This window comes from Salmo trutta, chromosome 14, assembly GCF_901001165.1.
Source record: "Salmo trutta chromosome 14, fSalTru1.1, whole genome shotgun sequence".
In the NCBI taxonomy this organism is placed as follows: domain Eukaryota; kingdom Metazoa; phylum Chordata; class Actinopteri; order Salmoniformes; family Salmonidae; genus Salmo; species Salmo trutta.
In genome coordinates, this window is record NC_042970.1 from 50,809,087 (window position 1) to 50,826,468 (window position 17,382).

A 17,382-nucleotide genomic window follows, 5' to 3' on the forward strand; every position below is an offset into this window, starting at 1 on the left:
TACTCCGGATAATCGCAGCTAGCTAGCTGCTATCCGAGTGGCTACTGCTGGCTAACATCTCTGTCCCGATGCAAGCACCAGTTAGCCTGGAGCTAACCTCGAGCTAGGCCCATCTCCCGGCTAGCCGAAGAGATCCATCAGACAATTCCTGGGTTTCAATACCTCTTTTGCCAATTGGCCTGGACCCCTTGCTGCCGACACGGAGCCCCGACGATCCATCACGACTGGTCTGCCGATGTAACCACCCGAGGGGGTTTGAACAGGCTCTTCCGTTGCGATGTCCCCCTGAGGCCCATCTGCTAGCCCCAGCCTGCTAGCTGTCTGAATCACCGTGTCTCCAGCTCGCCTAGCTACTCACTGGACCCTATGACCACTATGCTACACATGCCTCTCCCTAACGTCAATATGCCTTGTCTATTGCTGTTTTGGTTAGTGATTTTTGTCTTATTTCCCTGTAGAGCCTCCAGCCATGCTCAATATGCCTTTGCTAGCCCTTTTGTTCCACCTCCCACACATGTGGTGACCTCACCTGGCTTAAATGGTGCCTCTAGAGACAAAACCTCTCTCATCGTCACTCAATGCCTAGGTTTACCTCCACTGTACTCACATCCTACCAAACCCTTGTCTGTACATTATGCCTTGAATCTATTCTATTCGCCCAGAAATCTGCTCCTTTTACTCTCTGTTCCGAACGCACTAGACGACCAGTGCTTATGGCCTTTAGCCGTACTCTTATCCTACTCCTCCTTTGTTCCTCTACTAATGTAGAGGTTAACCCAGGCCCTGGCGCCCATTCCCATTCCCTAGGCGCTCTCATTTGTTGACTTTTGTAACCGTAAAAGCCTTGGTTTCATGTATGTTAACATTAGAAGCCTCCTCCCTAAATTTGTTTTATTCACTGCTTTAGCACACTCCGCCAACCCGGATGTCCTAGCCGTGTCTGAATCCTGGCTTAGGAAGGCCACCAAAAATCCTGAAATTTCCATCCCGAACTATAACATTTTCCGACAAGATAGAACTGCCACAGGGGGCGGAGTTGCAATCTACTGCAGAGATAGCCTGCAGAGTTCTGTCATACTATCCAGGTCTGTGCCCAAACAATTCAAGCTTCTACTTTTAAAAATACACCTTTCCAGAAACAAGTCTCTCACCGTTGCTGCTTGTTATAGACCCCCTTCAGCCCCCAGCTGTGCCCTGGACACCATATGTGAATTGATCGCCCCCCATCTATCTTTAGAGTTCGTACTGTTAGGTGACCTACACTGGGACATGCTTAACACCCCGGCCGTCCTACAATCTAAGCTAGAGGCCCTCAATCTCACACATTTTATCAAGGAACCTACCAGGTACAACCCTGACAAACTTGCCCTCTAAATACACCTCTGCTGTCTTCAACCAGGATCTCAGCAATCACTGCCTCATTGCCTGCGTGCATAATGGGTCCCCTCATCACTGTCAAACGTTCCCTAAAACACTTCAGCGAGCAGGCCTTTCTAATCAACCTGGCCCGGGTATCCTGGAAGGATATTGACCTCATCCCGTCAGTAGAGGATGCCTGGTTGCTCTTCAAAAGTGCTTTCCTCACCATCTTAAATAAGCATGCCCCATTCAAAAAATGTAGAACTAAGAACAGATATAGCCTTTGGTTCACCCCATTCTTGACTGCCCTTGACCAGCATGAAAACATCCTGTGGCGTTCTGCATTAGCATCGAATAGCCCCCGCGATATGCTACTTTTCAGGGACGTCAGGAACCAATATACTCAGTCAGTTAGGAAAGCTAAGGCTAGCTTTTTCAAACAGAAATTTGCTTCCTGTAGCACTAATTCCAAAAAGTTTTGGGACACTGTAAAGTCCATGGAGAATAAGAGCAGCTCCTCCCAGCTGCCCACTGCACTGAGGCTAGGAAACACTGTCACCACCAATAAATCTACGATAATCGATCATTTCAATAAGCATTTTCTACGGCTGGCCATGCTTTCCACCTGGCTACCCTTACCCCGGCCAACATCTCAGCACCCCCCGCAGCAACTTGCCCAAGCCCTCCCTGCTTCTCCTTCACCCAAGTGCATGCTCTTCAACCGATTGCTGCCCACACCCTCCCGCCCGACTAGCATCACTACTCTGGACGGTTCTGACCTAGAATATATGGACAACTACAAATACCTATTGTTAGGGTTAAACTGGCTATTTTGTTTACATAACCTATATAATATACCGGGGAAGCTATGCTACAATATTAAGTATATAAACTACGGATAAGTCAACTGCTGAAGACAAGAACTACAACCGGCGACAGGAAGTGCGTCACAAGGCTGGGACCAGCCTGCACGCCGACGATAGGATGAGCAAGTTTAAACCACGCTCCTCCTCCCTCTGACAGGCCAGCATTGAGCGGGAACTATCTCTGTCAGAGTATATAAGAGAGAACAATAGGATGTGACGTTCTCTTCTCTGTCTGCCCTGCGTGGTGTCACAGCGAGACCGTATATATATACGAACAACTTATTTACCATACACGTGTTTGCAATAATTAAAGAACAAAAAAAACTTGAGTTACTCTTTGCCAAATAATTTGTTCTAATACCAGATTTGAATTTACGCGACCTTACACTAGGTGTCTGGTTAAACTGTAAACTCTCCTTCCAGACTCACATTAAGCATCACCAATCCAAAATTAAATCTAGAATCAACTTCCTATTTCGCAACAAAGCCTCCTTCACTCATGCTGCCAAACATACCTTCGTAAAACTGACTATCCTACCGATCCTTGACTTCGGCGATGTCATTTACAAAATAGCCCCCAACACTCTACTCAGCAAACTGGATGTAGTCTATCTCAGTGCCATCCGTTTTGTCACCAAAGCCCCATATACTACCCACCACTGTGACCTGTATGCTCTCATTTGTTTATGTGTAACACTGTGTTGTTGTCTTTGTCGCACTGCTTTGCTTTATCTTGGCCAGGTTGCAGTTGTAAATGAGAACTTGTTCTCAACTGGCCAACCTGGTTAAATAAAGGTTAAATAAAAATATATATATTAAAAGAAAACAGCAGAGGGCGCTGTCTTTGGCCTCTCCAGGTGGGCTGGAGACTTGGCTGGCGAGGGTCTGGAGGATGGACACTCGGATGCTGGGGGCTTGGTTGGTGAGGGCCGGTGGGCTGGCACTGTGCAGGGGTGGCACCATGTCCTCCGAAGGAAACAAAAGGAGAGGAGACTCTGGGATGGCACTGTACTTATTTTATTTTTTGTTTGAATTACCTGAGCGTCATTTTGGCTGGTGTCTCCATGACTGTCCAGAGGGTTGGTAGGAGAGGAAGAACTAGGGCGGGACACCACTGGAGAGGATTTCACTGGGGAAGGCAGTTTGGCAGGTGACCGGGGGAGAGAGGGCTGTTTAGCAGGAGAGCAAGGCTGAGAGGAACCGTTAACAGGAGAGGGAGGTGGATAGAGGGAGGAGAGTTGGTCACAGGATGAGGGGTCAGAGGTGGCAGAGGCATTCCGTTCAGAACGGTCAGTTAGAATTGGAGAGGGGGATGAAGTGCTACTCTCCTTCTTTCTTGTCTTCTGCTCCACATCAATTGAATTGGCTTTCTGTCGTTTTTTCTGTTGACAAGAAAATGTGTTAGTGCTAAATACTTTTTTTTCGCGATCCCCAGCCAATGGAGAAAATTTTTTTTGGGGTCATAATTATAGGAAGAGGTAGGCCTAAATTAGAGGAACTTAGCTATCTATTATAAACCTCAAATAACACAGTATAGACAGGTTACATTGAGTGACATATGCAAAAGCCGAACTTCATGTACATTTCATGTACACTTTTTAAGTATTCGTCAATCAGAATCTACTTTTACTTTTCTTCTTCCCACTAGCTCTAAGAGAAAAATACTACTCCAGAATTTAAGTAGTTGTTTATCGATTAAATGACCTGATTTCATACCCTTTTTGCACCAGCAGAAACAAGCCATGTCAATAACCAATGACTGGGCTAACCCAACCCCTACTTGCCTTTAACTTAACCAATCACATTTATTGCCTAAATTTAACCATTCACATTTGTTTGTACCCTCAAGGCAGAGCTGCATTTATAACAAGATGGAATAGGCTGCCAGATGGCCGACATGTTAAGTGATATTGGCAAAAGTCAAACTATTTTCCAGAATGTCATGTACATGCATCTGCATTCTTCAATCAACATGTAGGCTACTTTTGCTTTTAAAAGAATGTGCACACTAGGTGCACAATAGTTGTCAAGTCGATTAGGTTAAATAACCTGGTTTAAGTCCCAAATACATATCAAGGTTGTATTATTAGTTACAGTTGAAGTCGGATGTTTACATACACTTAGGTTTGAGTCATTAAAACACGTTTTTCAACCACTCCACACATTTCTTGTTAACAAACTATAGTTTTGGCAAGTCGGTTAGGACATCTACTTTGTGCATAACACAAGTAATTTTTTCAACAATTTTTTACAGACAGATTATTTCACTTATAATTCCCTGTATCACAATTCCAGTGGGTCAGAAGTTTACATACACTAAGTTGACTGCCTTTAAATAGCTTGGAAAATTCCAGAAAATGATGTCATGGCTTTAGAAGCTTCTGATAGGCTAATTGACATCATTTGAGCCAATTGGAGGTGTACCTGTGGATGTATTTCAAGGCCTACCTTCAAACTCACTGCCTCTTTGCTTGACATCATGGGAAAATCAAAAGAAATCAGCCAAGACCTCAGAAAAAAATTGTAGACCTCCACAAGTCTGGTTTATCCTTGGGAGCCATTTCCAAACGGCTGAAGATACCACGTTCATCTGTATAAACGATAGTACGCAAGTATAAACACCATGGGACCACACAGCCGTCATACCGCTCAGGAAGGAGACGCGTTCTGTCTCCTAGAGAGGAACGTACTTTGGTGCGAAAAGTGCAAATCAATCCCAGAACAACAGCAAAGGACCTTGTGAAGATGCTGGAGGAAACGGGTACAAAAGTATCTATATCCACAGTAAAACGAGTCCTATATCGACATAACCTGAAAGGCCGCTCAGCAAGGAAGAAGCCACTGCTCCAAAACCGCCATAAAAAAGCCAGACTATGGTTTGCAACTGCACATGGGGATAAAGATCATACTTTTTGGATAAATGTCCTCTGGTCTGATGAAACAAAAATAAAACTGTTTGGCCATAATGACCATCATTATGTTTGGAGGAGAAAGGGGGAGGCTTGCAAGCCAAAGAACACCATCCCATACGAAATACTAATTGAGTGTATGTAAACTTCTGACCCACTGGGAATGTGATGAAAGAAATAAAAGCTGAAATAAATCACTCTCTCTACTATTATTCTGACATTCACATTCTTAAAATAAAGTGGTGATCCTAACTGACCTAAAACAGGGAATTTTTACTCTGATTCAATGTCAGGAATTGTGATAAACTGAGTTTAAATGTAGTTGACTAAGGTGTATGTAACCTCTGTCTTCAACTGTAGGCTGTCTTGTACACATTTGCAGCTAAAATATTTTTTGCAGCATAAAAAAAAAAAGAGATCCAAGTTATGGAGGTGAGGTCTAGCTATGAGATCCTATTCCCTATATAGTGCACAGCTTTTGACCAGGTAAATAGGTAAAAGCTAGTGCACTGTGTACGGTATAGGGTGCCATTTGAGACGCTGATCTCATACCTTTGGCACCAGCAGAAACAAGCCATGTCAGTAACTAATGAAGACTGATTCATATCCACATTACTAAATTGGCTTTCAGACCATGGTGATGTCATCAGGCTTTAAGACAATTGTGATGTCATCTGCCATTTATGGTCGTTTTTAGTGGTAATGTGAATTTAGTTTTATTTTGACAGTCGACTCCACACAAAAATAATGCTCAAACAGTGGTGTATTCATTCCGCCAAACAGCTGCACAACGAGAGTTTCTATTGGACAAATTCAGGTAGGTCCCGCCACGTTTCGTTCCGTTTAAGAAACGTTTTGCAACAGAATCGTCGGACTGAATTACACCCCAGAACACTTGATTTGCACTGACGCACTTAAACGTGCGCGTCCCCGCTATTCAACGATAAAAATGGCGGCCGCCGCCGGATCAGGTAAAGTAGTTCCCCGTTCACACATTTGTGATATTCAATTGATAAGCTTGTGTTTTACGTTTAATATAATAGTGGTCTATTTGACCTTCCAATGTGAGCCATTCATCTCAAAGACTCCACATTTCACCAGACAACATGTTTATTAATGTTAGAATAATGTGGGTGTTAGCTCAGCCAGTATTGCGCGCTAACTGACGTTAGTTTAGGTGGCTCTTCGGGTATATTTCTGCTTTCGCCCAACTCATGTGCTTTTAAAACATGACTTGATTCTGCCATAAACGATGTTATCGTCATAATTGACTCTTGGTGAATTTATTGTGGTTGTTTAGCCATCTGCGCATTTAGCTAACTGCAGCGTCATGTTTCTGCAGAGCTAACGATAGCTAGCTAGCTAGCTAACGACACTAGCGGGTAACCGTTACTAGCTGAACCGACACAATTTGCAAAGCGAGTTTGACAGAAACATAATTAGTTAACTAACATACATGTTTAGAATAACTAAGCTAACTAACTATATAGCTGGAATCTTTCAGAATACATTTATCCAACATCCTATCAGCGGTTAGTTGAGTGAAATGTTCATTTTAATCAGCATTGAGTATTGAACTATTTTGGATACGTTGATGCTAGCTAATGTTAGTTACCTAGCTAGTTTTGTCAACTACTCATTAACCTTGGTACACACCAGGGGCTATTCATTACGCTAATAATGTTGCAAAGCGTTTCTTAAACAGAAACCGAGATACCTACCTGAATTTGACTCATATAAACTCTCGTTTTAGTGACTAATGATTACACCCCAGTGGTACACACCCATAACTTGAGAAATGTATAGCTACAGGCAATTGCACGTTTCATATTGAGGTGCATGAATAGGTGATTAATAAGGGATAGCTAGTTAAAGGCCCAGTGCCGTCAACGTGATTTCCTGTATTTTATATATATTTCCACACGGAGGTTCGTATAATACTGTGAAAATGACTTTAATGCCCTATTAGTGTAAGACAGTGGTCACCAACCTTTTCTGAGTCAAAATCACTTTGTCAAAAAGCAAGCAGATCTATAGCTTTTAACCCCCTTTTTTGTCATGACTTAAGCATAAGCCTATGCAACATTAACGTATGAAAATCAGCACTGTAGCAGTGGGGTTTAGGCCCTATACATTATCGCATATTGGCTTTGCTTGAATTGTCCTGCCAAAGCATTGTTCTTCTTTGAGGTAGGCAATATGATCGCACCGGTAATGGATCAGTTGTATTGCTTGAGGCACAGCTGAGTGACCATAAATGTTAAATAATTTGCTACTTTGATTTTACTGGGATGATAGTGCCTGCATCGGATGGTCAGTCTCAGAGGGAGAGGGCAGCAGACTGAGGGTCCGCCTCAACTTCCCTCCGCTCTCCCTGTCCTCCTGACACTGACCAAAAAGGGGGCACCGTCTTAAAGCTGATGGCGAAACTCGTGCCCCACCGCATTGTTTCTTCCTCGTGCATAAATTCTAGTTTTCACTCCAATGACCAGGAAGTCAAATATTACTATATATATACAAAAAAAAAAGACCTAAGCCTTTAATGCAAGCTAGCCCTATCGATACAATTTCCAACTATTCATTTCCGCTGCAGTGCTGGTTGTAATGCGAGTGGCAGTAGGAAGAACGCACATTTTATGACAAGTGTTGACTGTGCTGAGTATAAACATGAAACATGAACTCAATCATAAAAACAGCAGCTCTGTGCTGTATTAGTTGCTGTGCGCCCAAGGAAGATTTATTTTATGCCTGCTACGTTGGTTTACTGCAGACATGGTAATCTGAGTCATTTGATTGGCCAAGCAGTAGGCCAATAGGTGCATTTGTTTTGCTCTCCGGCCCATCGGGAAGGCAGTTTGTACTTCAGACACCTCAAATAATTCAAAATGGGAACACTTCGCCTACCCGGCATGCAGGCAGCTGAGTTGGGTGCACCTACCGCCAACAACACGAGAAAAATAAAAAATATATTTATTATTGGGTTTTTACTGAAATGTTTGATCAACTAGGAATTTCTTGGAGATTGACCAGTTGACACTGTGCTAGCTAGCTTGAAAGTTAGCTAGCACAGTGTCGCTCCCGCCTGCTCTGTACCAGAGTACTCCTTAGGACTAGCTGGCTAAGCTAGCACACCGTGTCCTTCATTCCAGCCTGCCGAACACCTGACATTGCCGATGTTAAAATAACTGCCGGGAAAAAGGTGCCTACAGGCGGGGGCAAAGGACACTACTGTTGTTTACTAGCTACCGTTGTCACCCCCTTTCTCTACTGTGCGGTTTAACGGCGATTGGTATCCAATGTTATGGTGCATTACCTCCATTTACTGTACTGGAGCGCCCCTGCTTCCTGCATGTGTACTGGAGTCATAGCTTAAAAATTAACCAATATAAGTATAAAGAGGGGTTCCTGCTAATGCAGGAATGCCCATATGCAGGAACGCCCCAAATTGCGGGCTGCAGTTGCACCCTTCTCCTCAGACCATTCCAACAGTCCTAGCAAAATTCTTGCTTAAGAAGTTGTCCTTTGCTAAGAAGCAAGTTTTTTTTTCTTCTTTTTGAGCATTTTTAATTGAAAACATTTACAGTAAGGTACTTAATTGTTACCCAGAAATGATTTGATATTGAGATAATGTCTGCATTGGACCTTTAACATTACATGGCTCCTACTATAATGTATTTGATTAGCTGAGGGTTGTGGGTTTTAAATTCATCACTACCGAAATACATACTTAAATGTGTGCCTGAAATTGGATGAAAGGAATGCTTTATCAGTAGACCTGCCAAAACACTGATGTTAGGCAATAGGGCCAAATTGAAAGCTTATGGTAAGGAATGGAACAATCTAACGGAGTACTGGTCAACACATTATAGACTTGAGTGGCTTCAATCTCCCAAGCATAAGTTTTTTTAAAATTTTTATTAAAATGACTACTATGTTCAGTCTTGTGCCACAGTTGTCTTTTTTTTAATATACGTAATTCAATAGAACCAATTGATTAAACATGGCACCCTTGTTTGTGTGCAGTAGCTACTAGGCACGTGTGGTTGAAAAATGTCTGCTTTGAACCTTTTCTGTTTAAAAAGGTGTCAAAGTACCCCGTAACTTCCGGCTGCTGGAGGAGCTGGAAGAGGGCCAGAAGGGCGTTGGAGACGGGACAGTGAGTTGGGGACTGGAGGACGATGAGGACATAATGCTGACTCGCTGGACAGGCATGATCATAGGGCCTCCCAGGGTAAGAAAAAAAAAAAAATGCTAGCTAACGACACACACACCATAGGGCCTCCCAGGGTGGGAGGGCTCAAACACACACCAAACAACGCCACATAGAAATCCTTGCTTACTCCAGCCTGGTTTCCTTAATTCCTATCAAATTTTATTGGTCACATACACATATTTAGCGCATTGGAAGAGAGGAACTGTGTTTTTGCTCAACGAGCGAAATAACCTTGTTGTAAGACAGATCTATTTACCAAGGAAAATGGATGTGCATAACAACTTTATTGAGAGTATGTTTGGTAGAAATACTATGTTCCCCAAAAAATAAACTTGTTTTTATTTTTGAAGTGGCGGCAATGAGTTTGGCGCCACAGCTAAATGAATGCACACAACACAGCAGGCCAGCTCTTAACCATGCACATATAGCTAGTTCTTGGGTAATGTCTAGCTTATGAAGTACGATGTGTTTTTGTTGATGTCGCTTGTGAGCATAAACATAGCATAATCACCTTTCACCCAGTAGAGGCAAAGCCCACACACCGTAAGTGGGACAGCAATGAAATGGAATAGGAACATTCTAATTCTATTGGGATGGCCTAACGGATATGCAGCAGCACAAACATAGGCCTACAACAAGCTTGTTATCATAGAGCACCGCTGATGATAACCAAGACAGTTACCCACGACCATGCAGTCTTTATCTTGAGCTGAAACCTATTTCAAGACTTAAATCTTGCCTTTTTTCTGGCATCTTTCTTCCAGACAATCTACGAGAACAGGATGTACAGTCTAAAGGTAGAATGTGGACCCAGATACCCAGAGTCTCCCCCTTTTGTCCGATTCGTGACCAAGATCAATCTGAATGGCGTTCACAACTCAAATGGTGTGGTAAGTCCCAAGTCATACATTTCCTGTTTGGGTTGGATCAATTACCTCAAATCAAAAGCAACCTTTGTATTTGAGTGTGTAGCCTGAAAGACTTCAGCCTACAGCTAGCGAAGCACATCTGATTCATTACCTACAGACGCAGGACTGTTTTTCCAGAACCAGATTTACCCTACTCCTGGACTAAAACAAACTTTAAACTGAACATGTTTTTAGTCCAGGAATCAGGATTGTTTGTATTGAGGGCACTTTTGTTTCAGCTAAAGTCACCAATCAGCCACATTTTAAAATGAGCCAAACTTTGAAACACAATTTTCTAAAACGGAGGCTATGTCCTTTCCAAGTGACGTCTGCATATAAACTCAGCAGAAAAAGAACCGTCCTCACTGTCAACTGTGTTTATTTTCAGCAAACATAACATGTTATGTTCATACAAATATTTACACAAGATTCAACAACGGAGACATAAACTGAAGTTCCACAGACATGTGACTAACAGAAATTGAATAATGTGTCCCTGAACAAAGGTGGGGTCAAAATAAAAAGTAAGTCAGTATCTGGTGTGGCCACCAGCTGCATTAAGTACTGCAGTGCATCTCCTCCTCGTGGACTGCACCAGATTTGCCAGTTCTTGCTGTGAGATGTTACCCCACTCTTCCACCAAGGCACCTGCAAGTTTCCGGACATTTCTGTGGGGAATGGCCCTAGCCCTCATCCTCAGATCCAACAGGTCCCAAAACTGCTCAATGGGATTGAGATCCGGGCTCATCACTGGCCATGGCAGAACATTGACATTCCTGTCTTGCAGTAAATCGCGCACAGAACGAGCAGTATGACTGGTGGCATTGTCATGCTGGAGGGTCATGTCAGGATGAGCCTGCAGGAAGGTACCACATGAGGGAGGAGGATGTCTTCCCTGTAACGCACCGCCCCAGACCGTAACGGACCCTCCAAATCGATCCCGCTCCAGAGTACAGGCCTCGGTTAAACGCTCATTCGTTCGACGATAAACGTGAATCCGACCATCACCCCTGGTGAGACAACTGCGACTTGTCAGAGAAGAGCAAGTGTTTTGCCAGTCCTGTCTGGTCCAGCGACGGTGGGTTTGTGCCCATAGGTGACGTTGTTGCCGGTGATGTTTGGTGAGGACCTGCCTTACAGGCCTACAAGCCCTCAGTCCAACCTCTCAGCCTATTGAGGACAGTCTGAGTACTGATGGAGGGATTGTGCGTTCCTGGTGTAACTCGGGCAGTTGTTGCCATCCTGTACCTGTCCTGCAGGTGTGATGTTCGGATGTACGGATCCTGTGCAGATGTTACACGTGTTCTGCCACTGCGAGGACAATCAGCTGTCTGTCCTGTCTCCCTGTAGCACTGTCTTAGGTGTCTCACAGTACGGACATTGCAATTTATTGCCCTGGCCACATCTGCATGCCTCCTTGCAGCATGCCTAAGGCACGTTCATGCAGATGAGCAGGGACCCTGGGCATCTTTCTTTTGGTGTTTTTCAGAGTCAGTAGAAAGGCCTCTTTAGTGTCCATAGTTTTCAGAAATGTGACCTTAATTGTCTACCGTCTGTAAGCTGTTAGTGTATTAACAACCGTTCCACAGGTGCATGTTCATTAATTGTTTATGGGTCATTGAACAAGCAGTGTTTGAACCCTTTACAATGAAGATTTGTGAAGTTATTTGGATTTTTACCAATTATCGTTGAAAGACAGGATCCTGAAAAAGGGACGTTTCTTTGTTTGCTGAGTTTAGCTGTGTGTGTAAGTTTTGAGTCTCACATGTATGTAACCTCCCATTCTCAGGTGGACACGCGGGCAGTGGCGGCACTGGCCAAGTGGCAGAACTCGTACAGCATCCGTGTGGTGCTGCAGGAGCTCCGGCGGCTCATGATGTGCAAAGAGAACATGAAGCTCCCCCAGCCACCCGAAGGCCAGCTATTCAGCAACTGAGTCCCCTGACCCTGACTAGCCCTGCTATCCCAACTCTCCTTCACTATCCCTCTATCCAACACACAAATAAATATACACATTCAATACATACACACAATGATTCAACGATTCCTCACATGCACACAAATCCGCACATACAGCGTACATGTACCCCTCTTATTTTTCAGAGACTCTTGAAACCTCTGTTCTCATGTAAGCTCTTTTTGCCAGGCCCCTTCCCTTTTGTCCTAAGTCATGGCCACTTTGTCTCTCGAGACCTTCTCGTTGGACAGAGAGATGGTTGCACAGGTGGACTCCACCCATTCCCTACCCTGACACCCAATGCTCACCACTGTGCAGACCAGACATTGATACAAATTACTTCATCTTGTTTTTTTTTATCTTTGTGTTCTACATCCAGATTGTAAAATAACATAAATGATCTTATTGAGTGTACCTATCTTATGTGTGTGCTGGGTTCTTCAACCAAGGATGATGGCATTTACTTTGTACTGTAGGTATAACAAGGGTGGAAATCAAGATGACTTGCTGCTCCGCAAAAGAAAAATAGACCTGTGCCCCCACTGCAATGTGGCCGATAAAATTTTCACTGTTCGGCTCTCAATTTTGCTGCAAGGATTCTGCTCCCCCAGTTGGACTTGTCAGGAGCAGTGGCTTGGGATTTACAGCATAGTCTTGCCAGTGTGTTTCAGAAAGCTAATAAATAAACATTACCCCCGCCCACCTTTAAAAAAAAAAAAATGTTTTTTGATGTTTTTCAGGATAGCGTTGGTCTCAAACTGAGTAACCAGCTTTTTGATCCCGAATATGTGAATTTATCGGCCTTGGCACGTGTACGGTACATGGGATTGGGGGGGAATAAAGGTTCTCTTGATTTCTGTTAAAGTACATGGGGTTTGAAATGCTCATCTTTTGTGCTTTGCACCTTTTTTCAGGTTCACCACATTACTGTGGCCTATGTGGAGAAAGAGTTTTGTCTTTAGGGTTGACCTGTTTACTCAGAGGTCATCGCATACAGTGGGCTCACTGAATGCAACGTATGGCTTTAGTTGTTTATTTCATAACGGGTGTGAATCTGGGTGAAGGTGACCTGTGCATGGTTTTATTTGAATTAAACCTCGTTACTTTTGCATGTGTTTGTCTTCTGATTCTCAATCCATTTTTGGTAAGGGTGGCGTTCAATCAAACCCGCACCGTGGAGTGATAGCATTGGGTCTACTCTAACAAACTGTATGCTTGACCTGAATTCAAAATAAGTGCTTTTTTTTTGTTTAATGTATTATCACATGCCTTTGAATGTACCTGCGCTACAATAATGCACATTTTTACGATGCCAAAGTGGTATCCATTCGGATTTAAAAGGCAGTTAATTCAAATTATATTTACCCAATCCTATGGATACCTAAAAGGTATTCTATGGAATTTGCATCAGCATATTCTGAACTGCTAACCAAGTTGTATAGAAATGTTACGCTAGAGAATGGAAGTATAGGGTCTCCCTGCTCTTGATGGTTCAAATAATTTTTTTCACTTCAAAACATCTCAACTTATAACTATAACAAATGTTAACACTTTAGTGCAGTCACATAGCTTAGTAGACTTTCATAGGGTATTAACCATTTATTGTACTTATTCAGTTTCTTTCCATATCTTATACTAATCCCTAATGTGATCCTATAGTGTTACCAAAAAGAGTGCTGACACCTTGCAAACAAATCTCAGGATGTTCTACAAACTCTCCTGTCATGTGACTCTTCGCTTTGACGGAAAGACTTTGTAGTGTCATGCAGATTTTCATGATATAAGGATGGCTCTCCTGATCTGATTCCGCTGTTTGTTTGTTTTTTCATTTTTGAAGCCAGATAGTGTGAAGCAGCATTAAATCAGGCCACCCACCCTGGATAGATAGGAAAACATGGGGGGAGACTCATTTAGGAAGTAAGCCGTCATCCCTGAGCAGGAAACGCGTCTGCTCGGAAAATGGGGATTGTTCTCATCCATCTTGATATAGTGACTTGCAAGGTGCAGCAGCTCTATGGGAAGCAGACCACTGGTCCCTATTCAACAGCTGTTGCCTCTTGTGGCTGCTGCTCCTCTCCTGCAAGGCTGACGTGGAGACAGGACAAAGAGAGTCACGTGACTGGGGTGGTTTTGTGCGGATAGCAGCACAAAACCATCACAATGAGAGAGACAGCTGGGGGTGCCCCAATCTCCTATAGGCTACGTCACACAATATGGAGCACTCTGTGAACTCTTAAGGACTGGCAAAATTAGAGTACACTTCGTTATTTCAGCGGCAGTATTCATGTGCCTCAACGTAGAGTGCTGATCAGGTCCCTCCCGTTGATGTAGTCTCATTCATTATGATATAATAGGCAAATCCAATCCTAAATCAGCACTCCTGTGACGATTTATGAATACAGCCCCAGGAATTGTTAGGTATTCTATCAGGGAAAATGTATTTTGTATTGTGGTTAGGCAATTATTTGCATTCATAGGAAAGTAATTCAAGATTAGTTAGGTTTATGTGAATTTCCATCAATGTCCCATGGTACAAATTCTAAGGAAAGAATACTTGTTTTTTTGATGAACCATTGGGTAACACTTTACTTAAAGCCTGCAGGTATAACCCATCGTACGGCTTCTATGCATGTATGACCCTTCACAATGTCTTACTATGATCTCATAATTATCTAGACAAAATTCCAACGGTGCACAGTTTTTTTCTCTGTCCTCTCACTATCTGCCTTGCACCTTGCTTTCAATTACGTCCCGCAAATGGCAACCTCCAGGAAATGTCTAGTAAGCCAAGCGACCCCCCCCCCCAACAAAAAAAAAAATCTCCCTGCATTTGCTTCATGACAAGACACTTTCTAATCAGATTATAAGTATTGGCTTTATATAGACAGCCATTTGTGTGGTAAGGGAAAGGAAAATAGACATCCCCATCCATCACCCTAAATGTATGTGCTGTGATGAACAATCCTTCCATCACCTTGACTGTATCTGAAATACAAAATGTATTGGTCACATACACATGGTTAGCAGATGTTAATGCCAGTAGCGAAATTCTTGTGCTTCTAGTTCCGACAGTGCAGTAATATCTAACAAGTAATCTAACAACTACCTAATACACACAAATCTAAAGGGATGGAATAAGAATATGTACATATAAATATATGGATGAACGATGGCAGAGCGGCATAGGCAAGGTGCAATAGATGGTATAAGGTACAGTATATACATGTGAGATGCGCAATGTAAGATATGTTAACAATATTAAAGTGGCATTGTTTAAAGTGACAAGTGATCAATTTATTAAAATGGCCAGTGATATGAGTCTCTATGTAGGCAGCAGCCTCTCTTGAGTTAGTGACTGCTGTTTAGCAGTCTGATGACCTTGAGATAGAAGCTGTTTTTCAGTCTCTCGGTCCCAGCTTTGATGCACCTGTGCTGACCTCGCCTTCTGGATAGTAGCGGGGTGAACAGGCAGTTGCTCAGGTGGTTGTCCTTGATAATCTTTTTGGCCTACAGTGAATAGGAGAGCAAAAAAGTGTTTCATCACCATAGCAGTATGGAATTCTCAATCATTGAATGGGTCTAATTGGGAAGCAGGACACAGGTGTGTGTATGATGCAGAGTCGGGGACTACTGAAAAAAATAGAACATGAATAAGAATATAAAATAGAATATGACTTGTTGATCAATATGACCAACTCCATAGACTTAAGAGACCACGTAGTGGTACTAGTTTTCAACTTTTTGCTCATGCTGCCTGTAAAGTAAACAGACTGTACCAAAGCAACAGTAGAGGTTGAAAATGAGGATGTTCACCCTTGATGAAAATTAAAGCATAGTTATTTGGGTATCATCGAAAAACCTTCCAACCACATTTTCTCCTATTTTGATATATACAGTACATTTGGAAAGTATTCAGACCCCTTGACTTTTTCATACATTTTGTTACGTTACAGCCTTATTTTAAAATGGATTAAATTAATTAAATGAATGTTTCTACAACTTCATTGGAGTCCAACTGTGGTAAATTTAATTGATTGGACATGGTTTGGAAAGGCACACACCTGTCTATATACGGTCCCACAGTTGACAGTGCATGTCAGAGCAAAAACCAAGCCATGTGGTCAAAGGAATTGTCCGCAGAGCACAGAGACAGGATTCTGTCGAGGCACAGATCTGGGGAAGGGTACCAAAAAATGTCTGCAGCATTGATGGTCCCCAAGAACACAGTGGCCTCCATCATTCTTAAATGGTAGAAGTTTGAAACCACCACGTCTTTTCCTAGAGCTGGCTGCCCAGCCAAACTAAGCAATCGGGGTAGAAGGGCCTTGGTCATGGAGGTGACCAAGAACCCGATGGTCACTCTGACAGAGCTCCAGAGTTCCTCTGTGGAGATGGGAGAACAACCATCTCTGCAGCACTCCACCAACCAGGCCATTGTGGTAGAGTGGCCAGATGGAAGCCACTCCTCAGTAAAAGGCACATGACAGCCCGCTTGGAGTTTGCCAAAAAGCACCTAAAAGACTCAGACCATGAGAAACAAGATTCTCTGGTCTGATGAAACCAAGATTGAATCTTTGGCCTGAATGCCAAGCGTCACATCTGGAGGAAACCTGGCACCATCCCTACGATGAAGCATGGTGGTGGCAGCATCATGTTGTGGGGATGTTTTTCAGTGGCAGGGACTGGGAGGGAAAGATGTACGAAGCAAAGTACAGATAGATCCTTGATTTAAATCTGCTTCAGAGCGCTCCGGACCTCATACTGGGGCGAAGGTTCACCTTCCAACAGGACAACGAACATAAGCACACAGCTGAGACAATGCAGGAGTGGCTTCGGGACAAGTCTCTGAATGTCCTTGAGTGGCTCAGCCAGAGACCGTACATCTCTGGAGAGACCTGAAAATAGCTGTGCAGCAACGCTCTTCATCCAACCTGACAGAGCTCGAGAGGATCTGCAGAGAAGAATGGGACAAACTCCCCAAATACAGGTGTGCCAAGCTTGTAGCGTCATACCCAAGAAGAATCAAGGCTGTAATACTGCCAAAGGTTCTTCAACAAAGTACTGAGTAAAGGGTCTGAATACTTATGTAAATGTGATATTACAGTTGTTTTTTTTTATATATAAAAATGTGTACAAATTTCTAATTACCTGTTTTTGCTTTGTCATTATG

General features: G+C 43.1%; 1 protein-coding gene across 1 annotated transcript; it reads left to right on the forward strand.

Annotated features, from left to right (window-relative positions):
* Positions 1-6,015: 6,015 nt before the first annotated feature.
* LOC115208342 (ubiquitin-conjugating enzyme E2 variant 1) lies at positions 6,016-13,323 on the forward strand. Its single transcript, XM_029776308.1, has 4 exons — positions 6,016-6,105; positions 9,217-9,365; positions 10,112-10,237; positions 12,045-13,323. The coding sequence occupies exons 1-4, from the start codon at positions 6,084-6,086 to the stop codon at positions 12,189-12,191; spliced, it is 444 nt and encodes a 147-aa protein (XP_029632168.1). The 5' UTR covers positions 6,016-6,083; the 3' UTR covers positions 12,192-13,323.
* The last annotated feature ends 4,059 nt before the right edge of the window (positions 13,324-17,382 follow it).